Genomic DNA, 15738 nt, shown 5'->3' on the forward strand with positions numbered 1-15738 from the left:
AAGTCAACGAACTCGGCAAACTTTCGCACAAGGCTATGCTTTGCTCCATAAAAAGTACCCCCACTAAAAGTTTGATGCCCAAAAGAAAATCTAGCAAATATTTGTCAGCTGAAGGACGTTATTATATACGAATGCATGTCTATATATATATATATATATATATATTTACACGTTCATATACGCGTACATAAGTAAAATACGTGTTTATCGATTTTTGTGCTGTCAAACTTGGTTTACTTGGCACTCGCACAGATAAGATTTATGCAAACGGTAGAAACGGGTAGACCCCAAAAAATAAATCTACCTTCTCAATTTACGAGAACTGGAAAAATGTAGGTGGATTTAGCCAGCAAACAAAGAAAGAGAAAATAGAAAATAAATAAGAACCATATGCAGTATTATGACTAACAGCTGTTTGGCCAAAACAAAAGGCAGTAATAAGAAATGACAGGCAAGAAGTGCAACAACAACAACTGGCACATCACCAGGCGGAAAAAAAAACACCTACTATGAATATTCTGATGACGACTTAATTCAGGACACAAAACCAATTTTTCGCTACTTTTATGTTGCTATTTTAAGATAATAAGATCAAAAATATCTTTAACCTGTTGAGATGGTGATTCATTATAAAAAATATAATCTTAGTGTTAGTTTTAGTTTACAAATCGTAGTAATAAGTGTTCTTTGACCTATTTTGCAGAGCAAGAGTACCTGATTTCTAGGCCAAGTTAACTAAACAACAGATTAGATGTTTGATAAGGGTAGTGAATTCTTTTGTCTGACATTATAATTTAGGTCTGTTTCCGTTAACTGGCACAAATTTTTAACTCTCGTTCCCAAAATTTGCAGGCAAAAATTATTAAAGTCTGGCTAACATTAAAAAGAAAACACAAAAGCCAAGGGGCGATTACCATCTGTTGTGGGTGAGTCACTACTGTGGACAGGGCTGGTTTCACTCTGATCCGCTGGTTTTTGAGCAGGAAATGCAGTTTTATGTGATGGCTTACCTGCAAGAACAAAGAAAGAAAATTATGATTAAATTAGCATTAAGGAAAAGGATTAAGTGGCAAAGGCAGACAGAAAACTGCATTTATGCCAGTGCCGGCCATAATGATTAATATCCACTTATTGTGCGGCGCCGAGGCAATGCATCTGCAGACCAGATCAAGGGGCTACAACTTTCCCAAGATCCGTCAAAATCGAAACGCACACGCGTTTCAAATAAATCATATAAATCGAGACCGCTCTCACTGCTACAGATTCCCCCCTCGATTTTTGCCCAAAAAACAATAAATGTGGGAAAAACAAGTTCACATTAAACGGTTTGTTTTTGTTTTATGGGCTGAGAAGTACACACAGACGAAAATACGTTTTGAAATTACTATCTTAAAAAGGATACAAGAGTTCGTTTACTTAGTTATTATGGTTCGAAAAAATTTCTTTCAAGAAAAGGCTTACATAGTCTCATTATTTTGGCATCTATATAGAAAGCTTGCGTATTGTTCGCGACTTCGCATTTTGTTTTTAGTGTAGCCTCGCTCTCATATCACTACAGCAATTAAAGCCCACAACTTGTTGTTGCTTAGCTTCAAGTGAAATCGATACCATTTATCGCATAGCGGAAAAATGGTTTCGGTTGAAAATTTTTTGAGTCGAGTTTGGGCGGTCTGTGGGTTTTACATTTGCCACTTTCGCTCCCCGGCCCCGTCAAACTTTTCTACCCACCGACAGACAACGTTTCAAGGTCGATTGCTTGGTTAAATTTTGTTTTTGCGGTCGCCGATGTGATGTGCAAAATGTTGCCAATTAACTTTGGAAAAAGCAACAAAATAAAAACCAAAACAGGAGCATCAACAGACCTCTGGTATATATAGGGGAATGTGTTCCAGAGATACAGATAGGGCAGCAAAAAGATACACGAGCTGGTACTCGCTGCCAAAATGAAAGAGCAAACAATTCTCTTTATTAAAGCAAAGAACAAGCCAAAAATATGAAAGAAAATTTATTTTAATGATGATATTTATTTTTTTACGTTGGAAAAAAAAGCTGAATGTGGGCTTTCTGAGATACAAGGTGGTGACCTTCAAAATATCTAGGTCTACATACTTTTAATGGTGAATCTTATTCACTTATTGCGGCCTAAGAAGATTAAACAGCTTTATAGTCGTAGCAATAATTTCTTATTGATAGGCGAGCGAACTATTTATAATCTCTTTTATTAATTCATTCATAAAAACACGAAATACACATATTTTTAAAAAGAATATATAATCTTGCAGTTAGATTTTATTATTTCTTTGCCTTCAGCTCTTTGCCAAAACACAATAAAGTTTATATAAATAGAATAGAATGTGGATCACCCACAAAAAAACCAAAATCAATATGGTATCCATTGTGCCTCACTCTGGTAGACATAAAAATAAAGATAATACACCTGTTTAATGAATTGTTAAACTTTTATGAAAAGACAGCAAAAAATTGGTGAAATTTGCACTTTGTTTGTACACATATGGTCAGCAAACAATTTTCGCATTCAGGTTCGGTTAGTGGTTTAGGAAAAGTAACTTTACCCGAATCTGTTGCCAATTAATTGTCAACTTTTTTTTCATCATAAAATTAAGAGTTTGGGCATCTCGTTCCATTAGAGTTTATCCGGTTGGGCGGGCACCAGCTCCACAAAAGGCAGTCGGAACGGGTTCACTGAACGAATTTAATTGATTTGCTCTTTTATATATTTTTTGTATTATTTGCTGCTTGAAAATGCGAAAGTTAAGCGTCCAACTAATTGCTGTGACTGCGGATGGTTCAATGTAGTCCGTCACAACAGGAGTTATACAAAAGAAATGCCGGATCTGTCCTGCTTCGCTGATGGGTCTGTATTTACGGCCATATAATTGCTAATTACAGAAATGCGTTTGGTTTAATTAACAAACGGACTGAAGGAGTGAAGGACTGAAGGAGTGGAGGACTAAAGCGAGACATTAATTAAAGACCAAGATTAAGCGAGCGAAAAGGAGGCGTCTGCAGCCGCCTACAGGAAACGCAATAAATTAAAAGCGCGACACAGAAATAAAACGCGATATAAAAAATACGAAATGAAAAGCGAATTCGCTTGGCAGAAAATGTAATAAACTAAGCGGGCGTAAGTGCTGCAAGCTTGTTTTTAATGCAACGAATAAAAGCTGAGAATTCCTCAAATGAAAAACACTTCCAAACTAAAATATCCAGACACGCCTTCCACACCCACCTTTGCATTGAAGCACACCTTGAACCAACTCGGTTATATGCAAATTTCACTCCACGTTCACTGGTAGTGTTTCTTGCAACGTCAATAACAACGACAAAAAAGGATGAAAATTTCACAAGAAAAATAACAAGAACAATGGGTCATGTGGGGCATGTCACGGACGTGTAACCCATGTAGCCTCGCACAACGCCCAAGGACGCTCATTAAAGGCTTAGACACGAGCATGCAGCCGAAAGCAAATTTGAGCTGGGCTCGAGAAATTCATAGTAAAAGTATCTGCAAGATAAACTTGCTTTTACATCTGGGGACCGTTTGGTTTGCTCTTATCTCTGGCCAAGTGGTTATACCCCTGGGATCGCTCAAGGACGCATAAATTAACACCCTTTAGGACATTTCATGTTTCTTGTTTTTGTTTTGACGCAATCAATACCAAAGAATCTGGCTGAAAATTAATTGCGGGCGCACAGCATATAAAAAGGCAGGACCCGCATGAAAATAAATATCCAGTGGCATCTACAGTTCCTAGAACTCCTCCAAGAACACCATTAAGCAGTGACAAGGACACACAACTGCAACAGCAGCTGCGCAGTTCGAGAAAAAAATCATGTTAATGCGTTTGATATACACTTAAAAAGAGAATATACATTTTAAAATAAAGTAAAGTAATTTAAGAATTGAATAATTAAACGACCGACGTTTTCAGTGTGCTGCTTATCAGACTTTAAAGCAATACGTGGAATTGCAAAAGAGATTGCAGTAATTAAATGGAGCAGAGCCTTCACATGAGGGTTAACTCAAATAAAGCCAATGTCAAAGCCGACAGACTCCAGTTCAAAGCTAAACAAAAAAGTCAAGGACAGTCACTGTCCGAAAAATATCAAATGACTAAGAACTTCAGGGCATATCAAATATCCAACACTGTTGGCTGTCTATAAAAGTTTTAAGTTTACGGCTGTGTTACCGAATAGGTCGGCAAACTTCAGAAAATCTACAACAATTAAGCTATTTTTGGGCTGTACTAAACAAATCGTAAAAGTGAAATCTAAGCAAACAGGCGAGAAAATCAAGTAAAAATGTAATCTACGAAATCAATGGAACTTTCTTTTCGCTGATGGCTGATGAAAGCGGCCGGCCAAAAAGCATGACGAGTGGAAAACCCAAAAAGCTTTCGATGATCAGTTGAAAATTGCATGAACATTACGTTGAGAGACGGAAGTGCTCTGAAAAGATGATGCGATGACTTGGCCGAGGGTCGTATATGCATGTTTCCGCAGAGGTAATTGAAGCTAATTGGGTTAACCTTATTTCTTTGTGCTTAATTAATCCCACCAAAAGCCTGAAGAACATGCACGATCACTTAAGTCTCTGGCGCTTGGCGAATTTAAAAAACATATTTGAAATACATTTTCTCGGGACTGGACTGACCAGTTTGGACGGTAATACTTTTTTTTTTGCCAGAATTGTATCCCAAATGATTCACCATCCAGTTCTACGAAAGGCAGCATTCGCTGTCATGCTAATGAGACGATGAGACACTGTGCCCTATGAATGAGATACAGATACAGATACAGAAGCTTGGCGAATGATTTACCCCGATGAATCTTCATCAATGAACCCTGGGGGGCCAGAGGGAGAAGGCTTCTCGCCCTCTCGTCACCTCGTTGACCCAATTGAGTTGAGCAATTTTCTGATGCTGTTTATTAGATTTCATGCTGCGCACAATTGTATCCGTCAGCCTAAGCTTGATTTGTCAACAGCTCGCCATTTGCATCCACATGCGAAAACCTCACGCATTTCTCAGATACTTTAGCCGCATTCAACGCGTGTAACTGATGCCTTGTTCTAGAGTGTAATTAAAGCGATTATCTCGATGGGGAAAACTGATCAAACTAAGCTTATTTACTAGGCTGTCAAGACAGGAAATTTGCTCTACATACCACGAGCGAAGCAAACACTTAAGAATTCAAACGTTCTTGTTGTAGTATACGAGGCCAACAAAAACAAACCAAGCAAACGTAACCAATTTTTATTTGAATTAAATTTTGTTATTTTCAATTCAAAATAATAAATCGTTTATTAAATATCTTCTAAATCATCAAATTATTGGTGAAAATTAGAATATGTTAATAAAAAGACAAATTTATTTTGTGGTTTGACTCCGTTTACATTTTTACAATTTGGGATTCCCCGACAAAAATATATGAACACTTTCAACAACGAAAATGATTGTTCTTCACAAAGGTCATCATAAAATACATATTCTAGTTCGATAAGTTTTCCAAAGAGCCTATATAATGCTAGCATTTGTTTAATGCCAAATATACAAAGGCAAGCCTTCAACCCGCAGGACAAACATTGTGTAACATTGTTTGCTTGTTCAACTGCCATCAAATTGACAATTTGCCTACCGGGCCGTCCAATCTGCCGGGAATCCAAAATTTCCTGTCAGCAATTATGCACGAAATAACAAACATTCCAGGGAACCAGGGGGTTCCTCAGAATTCGGAATTCCAAAAGGGGCCGAGAAAGCTTGTCTTGGCTGAACATTTGTATGCGCTTCCTTATTGACGATTGCAGGCGGAGGAGAAATATACGCAAATTACGAAATCGGAGCAGGAAATTGGAGCGGATCAGGCAGAATTGGAAGGCGGAGAGAAGTCTTAGCAGTGGACACATCGACATGCTCTATTTCATTTTAGCCACGCTCGACAAGCCGTTGATGAAATTGTAACGCGTAATTGGCATTTTAAGTAATCCGGCATTAATTGCCAGCGCGACCAATCAAATGTCAGTAGCCTACGAGCCATTAAATAATAAAAACGAAAAACAAAACATTACAAAGGTCTACAATGCGTCCCAAATCGGTGTGATTCATAGTATTTTCTATAGTCAGTTGACTCAGAGCACGTGCACGTTGTCTTTATTAAAACTTGCAATGTATCTAAGTTAGTGGGGTTAGCCACAATAAGGTAGCGTGCTCAAGGTGTGGGTCTCAGTAGGTAAGTGGTTGGCTAAATGAGTCATGTACTAGTGCAATTGTTTGGGAACCGCGTGGGAAAAATACAACAGGGATTACAGCCAGGTGTGGAATTATTAAAGGAGTGTAAAACCCAAAGTTACTTCTGCAAGGACGAATAATGACTATAAACACGAAGTTATTAATACCAATATACGTTTTAGTTTATGTAAAATAATATTTATTGGTTTATAAAGCCTTTATTGATACCTTTTAGTTTACCTAAAATAATACCTATTGATAAAACTACAAATTTTTTTAATGTTTGTTTGTTAGTTATAAAAAATGGTTACTCTTTAACAATACAAACCCAAGCCAAGGGCAACATGGTTTTTCCATTTTCTGCCTTATAGACCAGAAAAAATAGTCGACTTTCCCTTAAGGTCTAGGCACTCATTGCTTTTCCATTCTGAACACATAAAAGTAATCGACCCTAATGCCATAAATTGTACAAGAATAATTTATATAAATAAGCTCCCTGATGTTAAATAGTATTTTATCAGCTCTTTCAAGTGCCTTGTAGATACGTACATGCAAGTACGTAATGTACATCCGGCGGATGCATCGTGCCGAAGGGAGCTTTAATAAAATAAAGTTTTATTGCAAGAATTCCAAGTATGCTTAAGGGAAAACTACACCCGATAAAATAGTAGGCACTCAGATAGAGGCAAAAAAAAGTGTATAACTTTCGTTTTGCTTTAAACGTTATGCTTTGCATTATCTAACATCAGTTAATGAATGACCGACAAAGGGTAAATTTAGACACGTGCCAAGTGGCAAATGGTGTTAGGTAACATGGTAAAACAATTACTTGTGACGGCACATGAAATGCTCTTGAGAAAAGAAAATAAAACATTTAAAATACTTTTAAAGTGTATCAATACATGATGCCTTATTATTTGTGGTCTTACTTATTGGAACAACCCCTACACCCTTCTCTATTTATTTCAAATAAAATGTTTTTTTTTTTTATTTCTTTACTATGTTAAAAGTTGTAATAAAAAATTTGTGACATAATATGCCTCATTAACCGGAAAGAGTTGATAATTGCACATGGTACCACTTTGTAGCTTCTCCCGGGCGAAACCGGAAATATTTGATAATAAGTACATTCAGTTAAAAATTTCTAGTATCTATCAAGCTGTGAATCATTAAAAATTTTGGTTTATTTGGAATATTTCAAAGAACTAGTTTTTATAAGTAATAATTCAATTTTAGGTAGACAATCTCTTGCTGAACATATAATAATTTAATTACATATTAAATAAGAAGGGTGTTAATATATTACAGAAAATATTTATATATAATATAAACAGAAAAGCTGAACATAACATAATTGAGTTAAATATCTTGTAATTTTATTAAATACAAATGGTACAAGTAGGGCATTAATAGCTTCCACACTTGCCACTTATTTTGTCCGTCTTTGTTTTTTCATATTTATTAATTACGGCGCTCCAACAATGGAGCTCCACTCAGCTGCAGGAGAAAAGCAGTTGCTCTAATCTTTGGGCTTTGTCTGCTGAGCTCTTCACTTGGAGATACTTTTCCACAAATCCCCCGCCAGACTCTTGACCGTCGGGGCTACTTTATGGTTCGTTGGCTCCTCTCTCAATATATATGTAGTAAGTAGCGCAGTGGCGTCGTCGCCATATGCTTATCACTCTTCGATAAATCGGGGAGAACTCGGATTCCGAAGAGTGTTAAAATGAAAAATAAAACAAAATAAAAGATGCAGCCAGCCTCGAAATGTGTAACGCGGCAGTCAGAGACACACGAAACTTTTTGAGATAAAAATAAATTCGACAGAGAAGAACCTACAAAATATTAGCGCCGCCATGTTAATTCAATTAGCTATCGGCTGGCGCTGTTTTTTCTTTTCGGTGTTTATGGGTCGGAGATTTGGTTTAGTTTTTTTCGTTTTGTTTACATGAGGTTGTAATAGTTGGTGGATGGCTTTTTGAGGTTTACCTCAAGCGTTTAGCATAATGTGCACAGAATGTGACAACATATTCCTGACCTCACATAATTTTAAGGAGGCGATAAAAGTTGAAGAATAAAAGGTTTTTTATTCAGTTCATTGACTTCATTGTTGCTGTGAACATTTTTAAATGAGTCATGGTAGTATCCCGTATGTTGCTTATCAAAACATAGCTTCATACATTTATAAAATTAATTTTTTTTCTATGTAAAGTATTACAATATTTTGAACAAGTTTTTTTTGTTTTCTAATGCGAAACCAGTTTTAGCACCTCAAAAAAATTCAATTTTATTGGTCTAGAAAACTTTGTACTCTAATTTAAAAATAATGTGAAGCTCCCAAAATAACCCACTACAGACCCATAGGCAACCAAATAAAATGTATTTACAAAGAGCAACAATGCTGTGTTAACCAAAACTTGAACAAACTTTTGTTAAAAAAATGAGAACGTAAACAGAAATCTGTTGTTTTACAGTTCGACGACCTCAAAAAGTAGCTACGTCATCACCATAGTGGATGTCGCCACAGTTCTTCCTCTTCTGTTGAGTTTTCAAAATAAGAGCAAAACACCTACGCAATGACAGAAAGGGAGGAGGTTAGGGGAGTAGAAAGAGACGGACTGAAGTGCATGAGTGATTCCCAGTGCGTTGGATTGTGAAAACTGAAATTTGAAAATGCAACTGCTATTGCAGCAGTCGAAATGTTCGCAAATGACTCAAAATGAAGGTAAATTTGCAACTGTCCAGGCACGAAACGAACCCAAATCTGAATCCGGATCCAACTCACTGACCATAACCAGGAAGAGGTTTCTGCTTGCCCTGCTCTACACTGAGGCACTGAAAAAATTATTCATTTCATTAAAATATTTAGTAACACTTTTAGTTTTTTCAATTTATAATTTTATACATTAATAAGATGCAACTCTGAATAGCTCAATCTAAAAAATAAAAGAATGTTCAACAACATTTTATTGGATTTTCTAAAACTGTTTCTAATTTAAAATTAAAAATGTTATAACGAAAGTAAGGATCAATATTCTATAACATTATGTTTAAAGTATTAAAGTATTTTAAATTTTGTATAAATTTGATGGAAAAAGGGTGATTTTGTCTTTTTTTATTTGTGTTTTCCAAGCTCGCTCCCGGATTCACTCTAGCGTGTTGTCGCATTTCCGTTGCGAATATTTTCTGCCGCTGTTGTTGTCGCATCCCATTACTGATGCTAGTCAGTGCACAACAAAAATCCCAATAGCTCTATGCATAAATTAACCAAAACCGAAACAGAGCGAGAGAGTGAGCTTCAGAGTGCTATTTTCCATTAAGATCTCCAAGCTCGGTTTGTCCTCCGTTTTTATGATTATTTATTCACTTGATTGCTTTTGGCCTTTCACTGTTCTCTGAACCGCTCGACTCTCTGCTCGGTTTTCCTTACCCCAGCTCGCTTCGGTTCTTTTGTTTTGATTAATCATCGAGAGGGCTTACCTTGTACCAGCTCTTCTTCACCTCAGCCTAGCCCTGCCATCCCTTTCCACATCCCCTTTCCATTATACCACCCCCCCCCCCCCCTAAAATTCCCAATCAAGCGTTGCATTGGCATTGCACAATAACATCAGACACAATTGATGCCTGACGGAATGCAGAGAAAAAAATATTTCCCATTTTATCATGGATTTACAATAATTATATCCAGTATAATTACAGTTCAGTCGACTACGTTGAGATTTTAATGACTTACAAGATATGATCTTTTAATTTTCCCAATTTTGTTTATTCTTTAAAATATTTCCCATTTTTAAAATGTATCTGGCATTGAATATTGAATTTATCTCAGTTCCAAGCCAGTCTTTTTTTTCCGTGTAACATCACTGCATTTCATCTCCCACGGCAGGCATTTCTTTGTTATTTGTTTGGCTGCCTGTTTAGAGGAAATTGCTGCTGCTGCTGCTGCAAACAAACGTGATTTCCTTTGGCTGTTGGTATAAACAAAGTTGTTCAAGTGCTTTCTTGGGGAATTCTTTCTTTGCTGTGCAGGGTGCCAATGGGATTGCTCTAACCAACTCTCCCACTGAATGACTAATGCAAAAGCCACATTTCCTTTCCGGGGTTGTCTGGAAAACTCACCCTGGTTTAACTATGGAAATAGAGTAATAAATAACATGAGTTGCCCTCCAAAACACTTTGTTTCAGTTTTTGCCTTGAGAGTGGTAAATACGAAAGTTATTCCCTGCACCCTCTTTCGTTTTTGTGGTGCAATTAAACCAGCTTTAATTTATCCTTAATCTCCTATATTCAATGGTGATACACGTAACCATCTCGGGGATGCAACCCCTCAGCTAGGACTGATAATCGATGTAAGTCCCAGGCACGTGGCCAGGTCAAAAGTGAATCAGCGAATCCACCACGCTGCACGTGTCCTCTTTCTGCCACAATTATATAGTAATGACCCACTCAATTCAAGGCAAATCCATTTTTATCGATTTCTATTCAAGTTATTAAGTGAAGGACAAAAAAATTTGTTTAGATTCGAATATAGTTGTCAAACTTTTGCATTTTATTATTAACAAAGTAAAAAAAAGATATGTTTTAACTTATAATAATATCGAAACATAAAGGTTTTTTTTTCAGTTTTCTTGGCTTTTCTGTGCTCCTTTTTTCAAATACTTGTGATATATTGACAGTATGCCTCATTCGTCTATTATTTCTTAATTGCTGCGGGGGGTTTTGTCTCCTTCAGCTTGGGTTTAAAGTAGATTTTCTGGAGTCTATACCCCTTTGTCAAGCTCTCTAAACACGTTCTATGAGGCGACGCAATTTATGCAAATGTCGTTCAATTCAAAGTCTCGGACCAGGAGAAAGAGTACTAATGTATGCATGCTCAGAGGCTTCCGTTGCGAAGCGAGAACGGGAGAACTGGAGAATCAGAGAAATGGAAAAGTAAAGCGGAGAAGCTCGTTCCATTTAAATTCTTTTGACCTGACTCAATCAAGAGAAGCTTGAAGCTTGTTGCGGTGTTAGTTCAGTTCAAGTAAATTCAGTAAATTGAGTTGAGCCTCAATTAGGCCGATCATTATGATGCTAATGAACACAGCTAGTTGACCATTCGAGTTACCGCATAGTTGGCATCTAAAACCCACTTTGTTATTGCATTTTGATGCAGTGCCATTCTGCCAGATACTTGATTCTGACCAAGTTAAGCCGGCTCCCACGCTCTGAGCTGGGCCCATTTAAGATGCCGCATATTAATGATCCTCCTGTCTTGCCTTGTGCTCGTGATAATGATAATGCCAAGTTGTTCAAACTGAGTAAACAAAGATGATAAAGAAAACAAAAACCATACAAACTCTAAATGTCCCAAGAAGGCATGGGAATTATATTAATATATATATATATACGACGACAGGAAGTTTGCTTAATCAGAAAACTAAATGCCTAAAACATTTTAAAATTTGATATTAAAATCCCCAAAGGCAGAGTACTTTATCTTTTGTTTGTTTGTTTATTTTTTTTAACTGATAGTTGCAAAAATAAAATAAAATAAGTTAAAAACTCTTAATTACATTTTTTTAAAATTATCTAGCCAACCTCCTACTCATTTTTGAGTAACGAGTCTTACCTCACCTAACCACTTACTTTCGGCCATTTCGGCCTGTGGCTGGGGTTTCAATTTTGCCATATAATTGCGCAAATGAAAAATTGTTAATAATAAAAATTGTTAAGACAACGACAGCAGTTGGCAACAACAATTCGAACAATGGCAACAGCCTAACCACAAGCAAGAAACGAGTTGCCAAAAGAAGTGTTGGCCAGAATGGAGGTTCGAGTTCGAGTGTGCGCTTAAGGCGCTGACCTTTTGGGGCCAGAATTGATGACAATGAAATACGAAAAAAGCTAAATACATTTAGACATGAAAAAGATTTAACAGTGCAAGAAGCGTTGGAACAAATTGTGACCCACAAAGAGGCGTTTTTCGTAAAGGAAAAGGAAAAAGTTAAAGAAGAAAGAAAGTTTTTACCTCACAGATAAATCTGCCACAATGAGAGTAAAAGTAAAGCACGGCAATGCATTTAAAATCGATTTTTTACTTTTGAATTTTTTGTTTTTATGTGGCTTTTTGTGCGGGTAAGGGCCAAACGAAACATTTGAGTTGGTAAATTAAATGCTACGTGAGTGAAGGCAACCAGTAGATTTGCATGGAAAGCGCTGCCCTAGGGGCGCCTTCACTATCTCGGAACTACGTGAGATTTTGATAAAAGCGTCACTCAGATAAGCTAACCGCCCAACCTGCCAATAGCCAAACACCCCGAATGGCACTCATCACAAATGGGCAAAACAAAGCGAAAGCCACTCCAAAGATAACCAAGTGGCAAGTGGCCCACAGGGTTCGAGTAGGGGATTTGCTCATGGGCAGAAAAGATGTCTCTCTATTTGAGTCTGTCGCAATCCAGAGGCCCTGCAACGAAACCGTGTAGTGGAAGTAGCCAAGTCAGCGACAAAATCAACAAATAGAAGCTGGTTTTTCAAGGTTGTTTGGATGGGCGAGAGTTTAACAAATGCGAGGCGGGTTAGGCGGGCAAATGGGCGGAGCACAGTGGTTTAACATCAAGGAGATTTTAGCTGATTTAAGATAAATAATATAACAAATATGTTTAAAATCTTCCAGTTAAAAATAAAACTGAATACAGTCATTTCTTTCTATCATTTTAATTTATTACTCATTATATATTTTTTGTTTCTAAATACAAAAATTATTATTAGTACGATTCACTGGGATAAAAATGATATGTATGCAGCTAAAATAAATAAAAAAATTATAACATTTTATTAAGCCCCGCGATCATTAGTCATTATAAGAATTATTTTTAATTAAATATTTTTTTTCGTAACAAAATGGGAAAGTAACATTTTCGCTACGATATTCTTCAAGGCAGAACAATCTCAAGATGAAAGTAAATAATTTGCAAAAACAAATAAAATTTAAAAATTAATGGAAGTAATTTAAGCCATTTGAAATTTGAAATATATGCAATACTGTCAAGCGTATTTCTATCAAACTAAATTGAGTTTAGGGGGGACTCACATTAGTATTTATCTATTGTGAATAAAATGGTTAAAGCTTATATGTGTTTGGACTTGAAAGTAGCTCAACCCTAAATTGAATCACAAACTGGTAGTTTATCTAACTAATTTACTTATTCCATTGGTGGTGCCAACACTTGTTTAAATTGTTAGCTACACCTATTGCCAAAATCAATTTATCACATTCTTTTGTTGAGCTTTTCTAACCACTGTACTTGTGCGTGTTGGTTAGCTGAACTTGATTAGGCAACAAACTAGACTCGAGAGCCAAAAAGAATATTGATAGAAGTCGGCTTAGCCCCACCGTTACTAAATTAAAATTATGGAAAAATTGTTAAAGCAATTGGGTAAAAGAAGTGTTTTTTCAATAGATTTTTATTATTGTTTCTGAAATAATATATGTATGCATAATTACGCAAATAATATATATTTTTAAAATAATATTAATTTTGTAAGTAACAAAACATATTCGACTTTTATTAAGGTCGATATTCCCTATTTTAACCCGAATTTGGTAACAACAACTAGAGTCCATTTTGGTAACTGTTGTTTTCTTTCATTGTACCTGTAGATTAGTGGGAACAAACATGGGTAGATTTTCCCCCACAGGACTTTTCCGGGAACTCACCTTTTGGCTTTTCTCCTGGCTGATGGAACGTCGTCGCTTCCGCCGGCTGGAAAATGTGTTGCGAGCATGTGTTGAGCAGTAGCAGCGGTAGCAAAAACAAATGCAAGTGCAACATCTTCAGATCGGTGCAATATATCCGATGCTGTTATTCTTGTTGTTGGGGGGCGATATTTGCTCTTTTGTCGGCGGTGATAGTAAAATTTGTTGTTGCCGCGGGGCAATATGTGCTGACATCACATTTCCTGCTGCATATTTTGAGATTTTTTAGATTTGTGGCGCGGAATTGGGTATTTAAAAATCGTGTGATGATTTTTAGAAACTTTTATTTTTATTTAAAGAAAACTGGCCTATAAAAAACAATAACAAAATCAACAACAAACACAAGGCAGAAATTGCTGCTACTATTTGAACGGTGTTGTGTTCTGTTTTGCTATCTGTTTGGCTCTCTCTCTTTTAGCCCCTCTCTTGTGCTTTGCAGAACTTTTGGCCTTCCTATTGGAATTTTCTAATCTGCGACGCGTTATTCACTCGCAAATCACACGTTATCTTTAATTCAAGCCTGGTATATATTCCGAGGTTGGGCATAATCGCATCAAGGACAGTTTTCCATTTATTTTTTGGGGGCTTTAATTCAATTTACTCTTGACTTAATCGCCAGCACACACACACACTAGCATACACTAACACACGCGCGCGAGAGAAGAGAGCGACCGCGACACAACTTCAACCGTTGCAGAAAAATTTTGTTTTGAAAAGCAAAGTAGAGGTGGGGAAACACCGATTCCTAGGTCGATGTCATCGATATTTTAAAATATCGGCGAAATCGATGTTTGGCAGGGATTATCGATGTTTATCCGTCCATCTCTCTCTTTCTGTTAGTTCGACGTTTCGCTAACATTTCCCTGTTAGTTCGCTGAAAAAACAAACCCACCACAAGCACGCATCATCGATGTTTTCAAAATATCAGTCCCATCGATGTTTGGCGGGGAATACCGATGTTTATCCATCTCTACCGATATTTCCTTGCCACTGTTAACTTCTCAATCCAGTTCTTGCACCATTAGCCTGGTTCCACACCATCACCTGCAAGACCATATAAATAAATAAACAAAAATCGAAGAAACATCTCACAACATTTCCCAAACAAAAAACACTTTTGATCATAGCACTGTCAGAAGTGTTTGCTATCCAAATTCCGAAATATATAAGTTTTTTTCTATTTGGGGTGAGGAAACATAGATGCTTATATTTATTAAACCATTTATTTTTCAAACTGATGAAATATTTAAGTTTACCGGCTAAATGTTTCCCACCTCCACAAAGAGGTCGTGTTTCCATAGCCGTGTTAACAAAAATATACCACAATGCAATTAAAAGAACTAAAATTTAAAAGACTTAGTAGAGACACTCACCCTTATCCTATAATGAACCGCAATTTCGAAAAAGTGGTAGGTCCAGATGATGTGTTTAAAAAATATTTATATATTTCTGAATAAATTTGAAGTAATTCCAGTACCGGTTATCCGGCACGTATAAATCGTTGATTTTCAAATCGCAAATCTACATCTAGTTGTAAAGATAATTAATACCTTACAGTTTGGCAGTCATGGGATTGGGATTCTTCACTTGTCGTTAAAATATAAACATAAATACGTTTTGTTTCCAGATTAAATTCGACATTTGTATTAATGATAACCAACTAAAATTTTTAATAAATTAATAAATTTTTTGTGGCTGTGGAGAAAACCTTTTTTATTGTCGTGTTTAATCTACAGACATCCCCAAAGT

The 15738-nt window shown here is 36.5% G+C and overlaps 1 protein-coding gene across 1 annotated transcript in view; it reads right to left on the reverse strand.

Moving 5' to 3' along the window:
- LOC108140645 (disintegrin and metalloproteinase domain-containing protein 12) overlaps positions 1 to 14678 on the reverse strand; it is a 33581-nt gene extending 18903 nt beyond the window's left edge. Inside the window, exons 1-2 of the mRNA XM_017263568.2 lie at positions 14591 to 14678; positions 13951 to 14297 (exon numbers count right to left, since the gene is read on the reverse strand). Of these exons, the coding sequence (XP_017119057.1) occupies positions 13951 to 14065 (115 nt within the window). The 5' untranslated portion in view covers positions 14066 to 14297; positions 14591 to 14678. The remainder of the gene's footprint in view (positions 1 to 13950; positions 14298 to 14590) is intronic.
- Positions 14679 to 15738: the final 1060 nt, after the last annotated feature.

The sequence above is a fragment of the Drosophila elegans genome, unplaced genomic scaffold, assembly GCF_018152505.1.
Source record: "Drosophila elegans isolate 14027-0461.03 unplaced genomic scaffold, ASM1815250v1 contig_476, whole genome shotgun sequence".
In the NCBI taxonomy this organism is placed as follows: Eukaryota; Metazoa; Arthropoda; class Insecta; order Diptera; family Drosophilidae; genus Drosophila; species Drosophila elegans.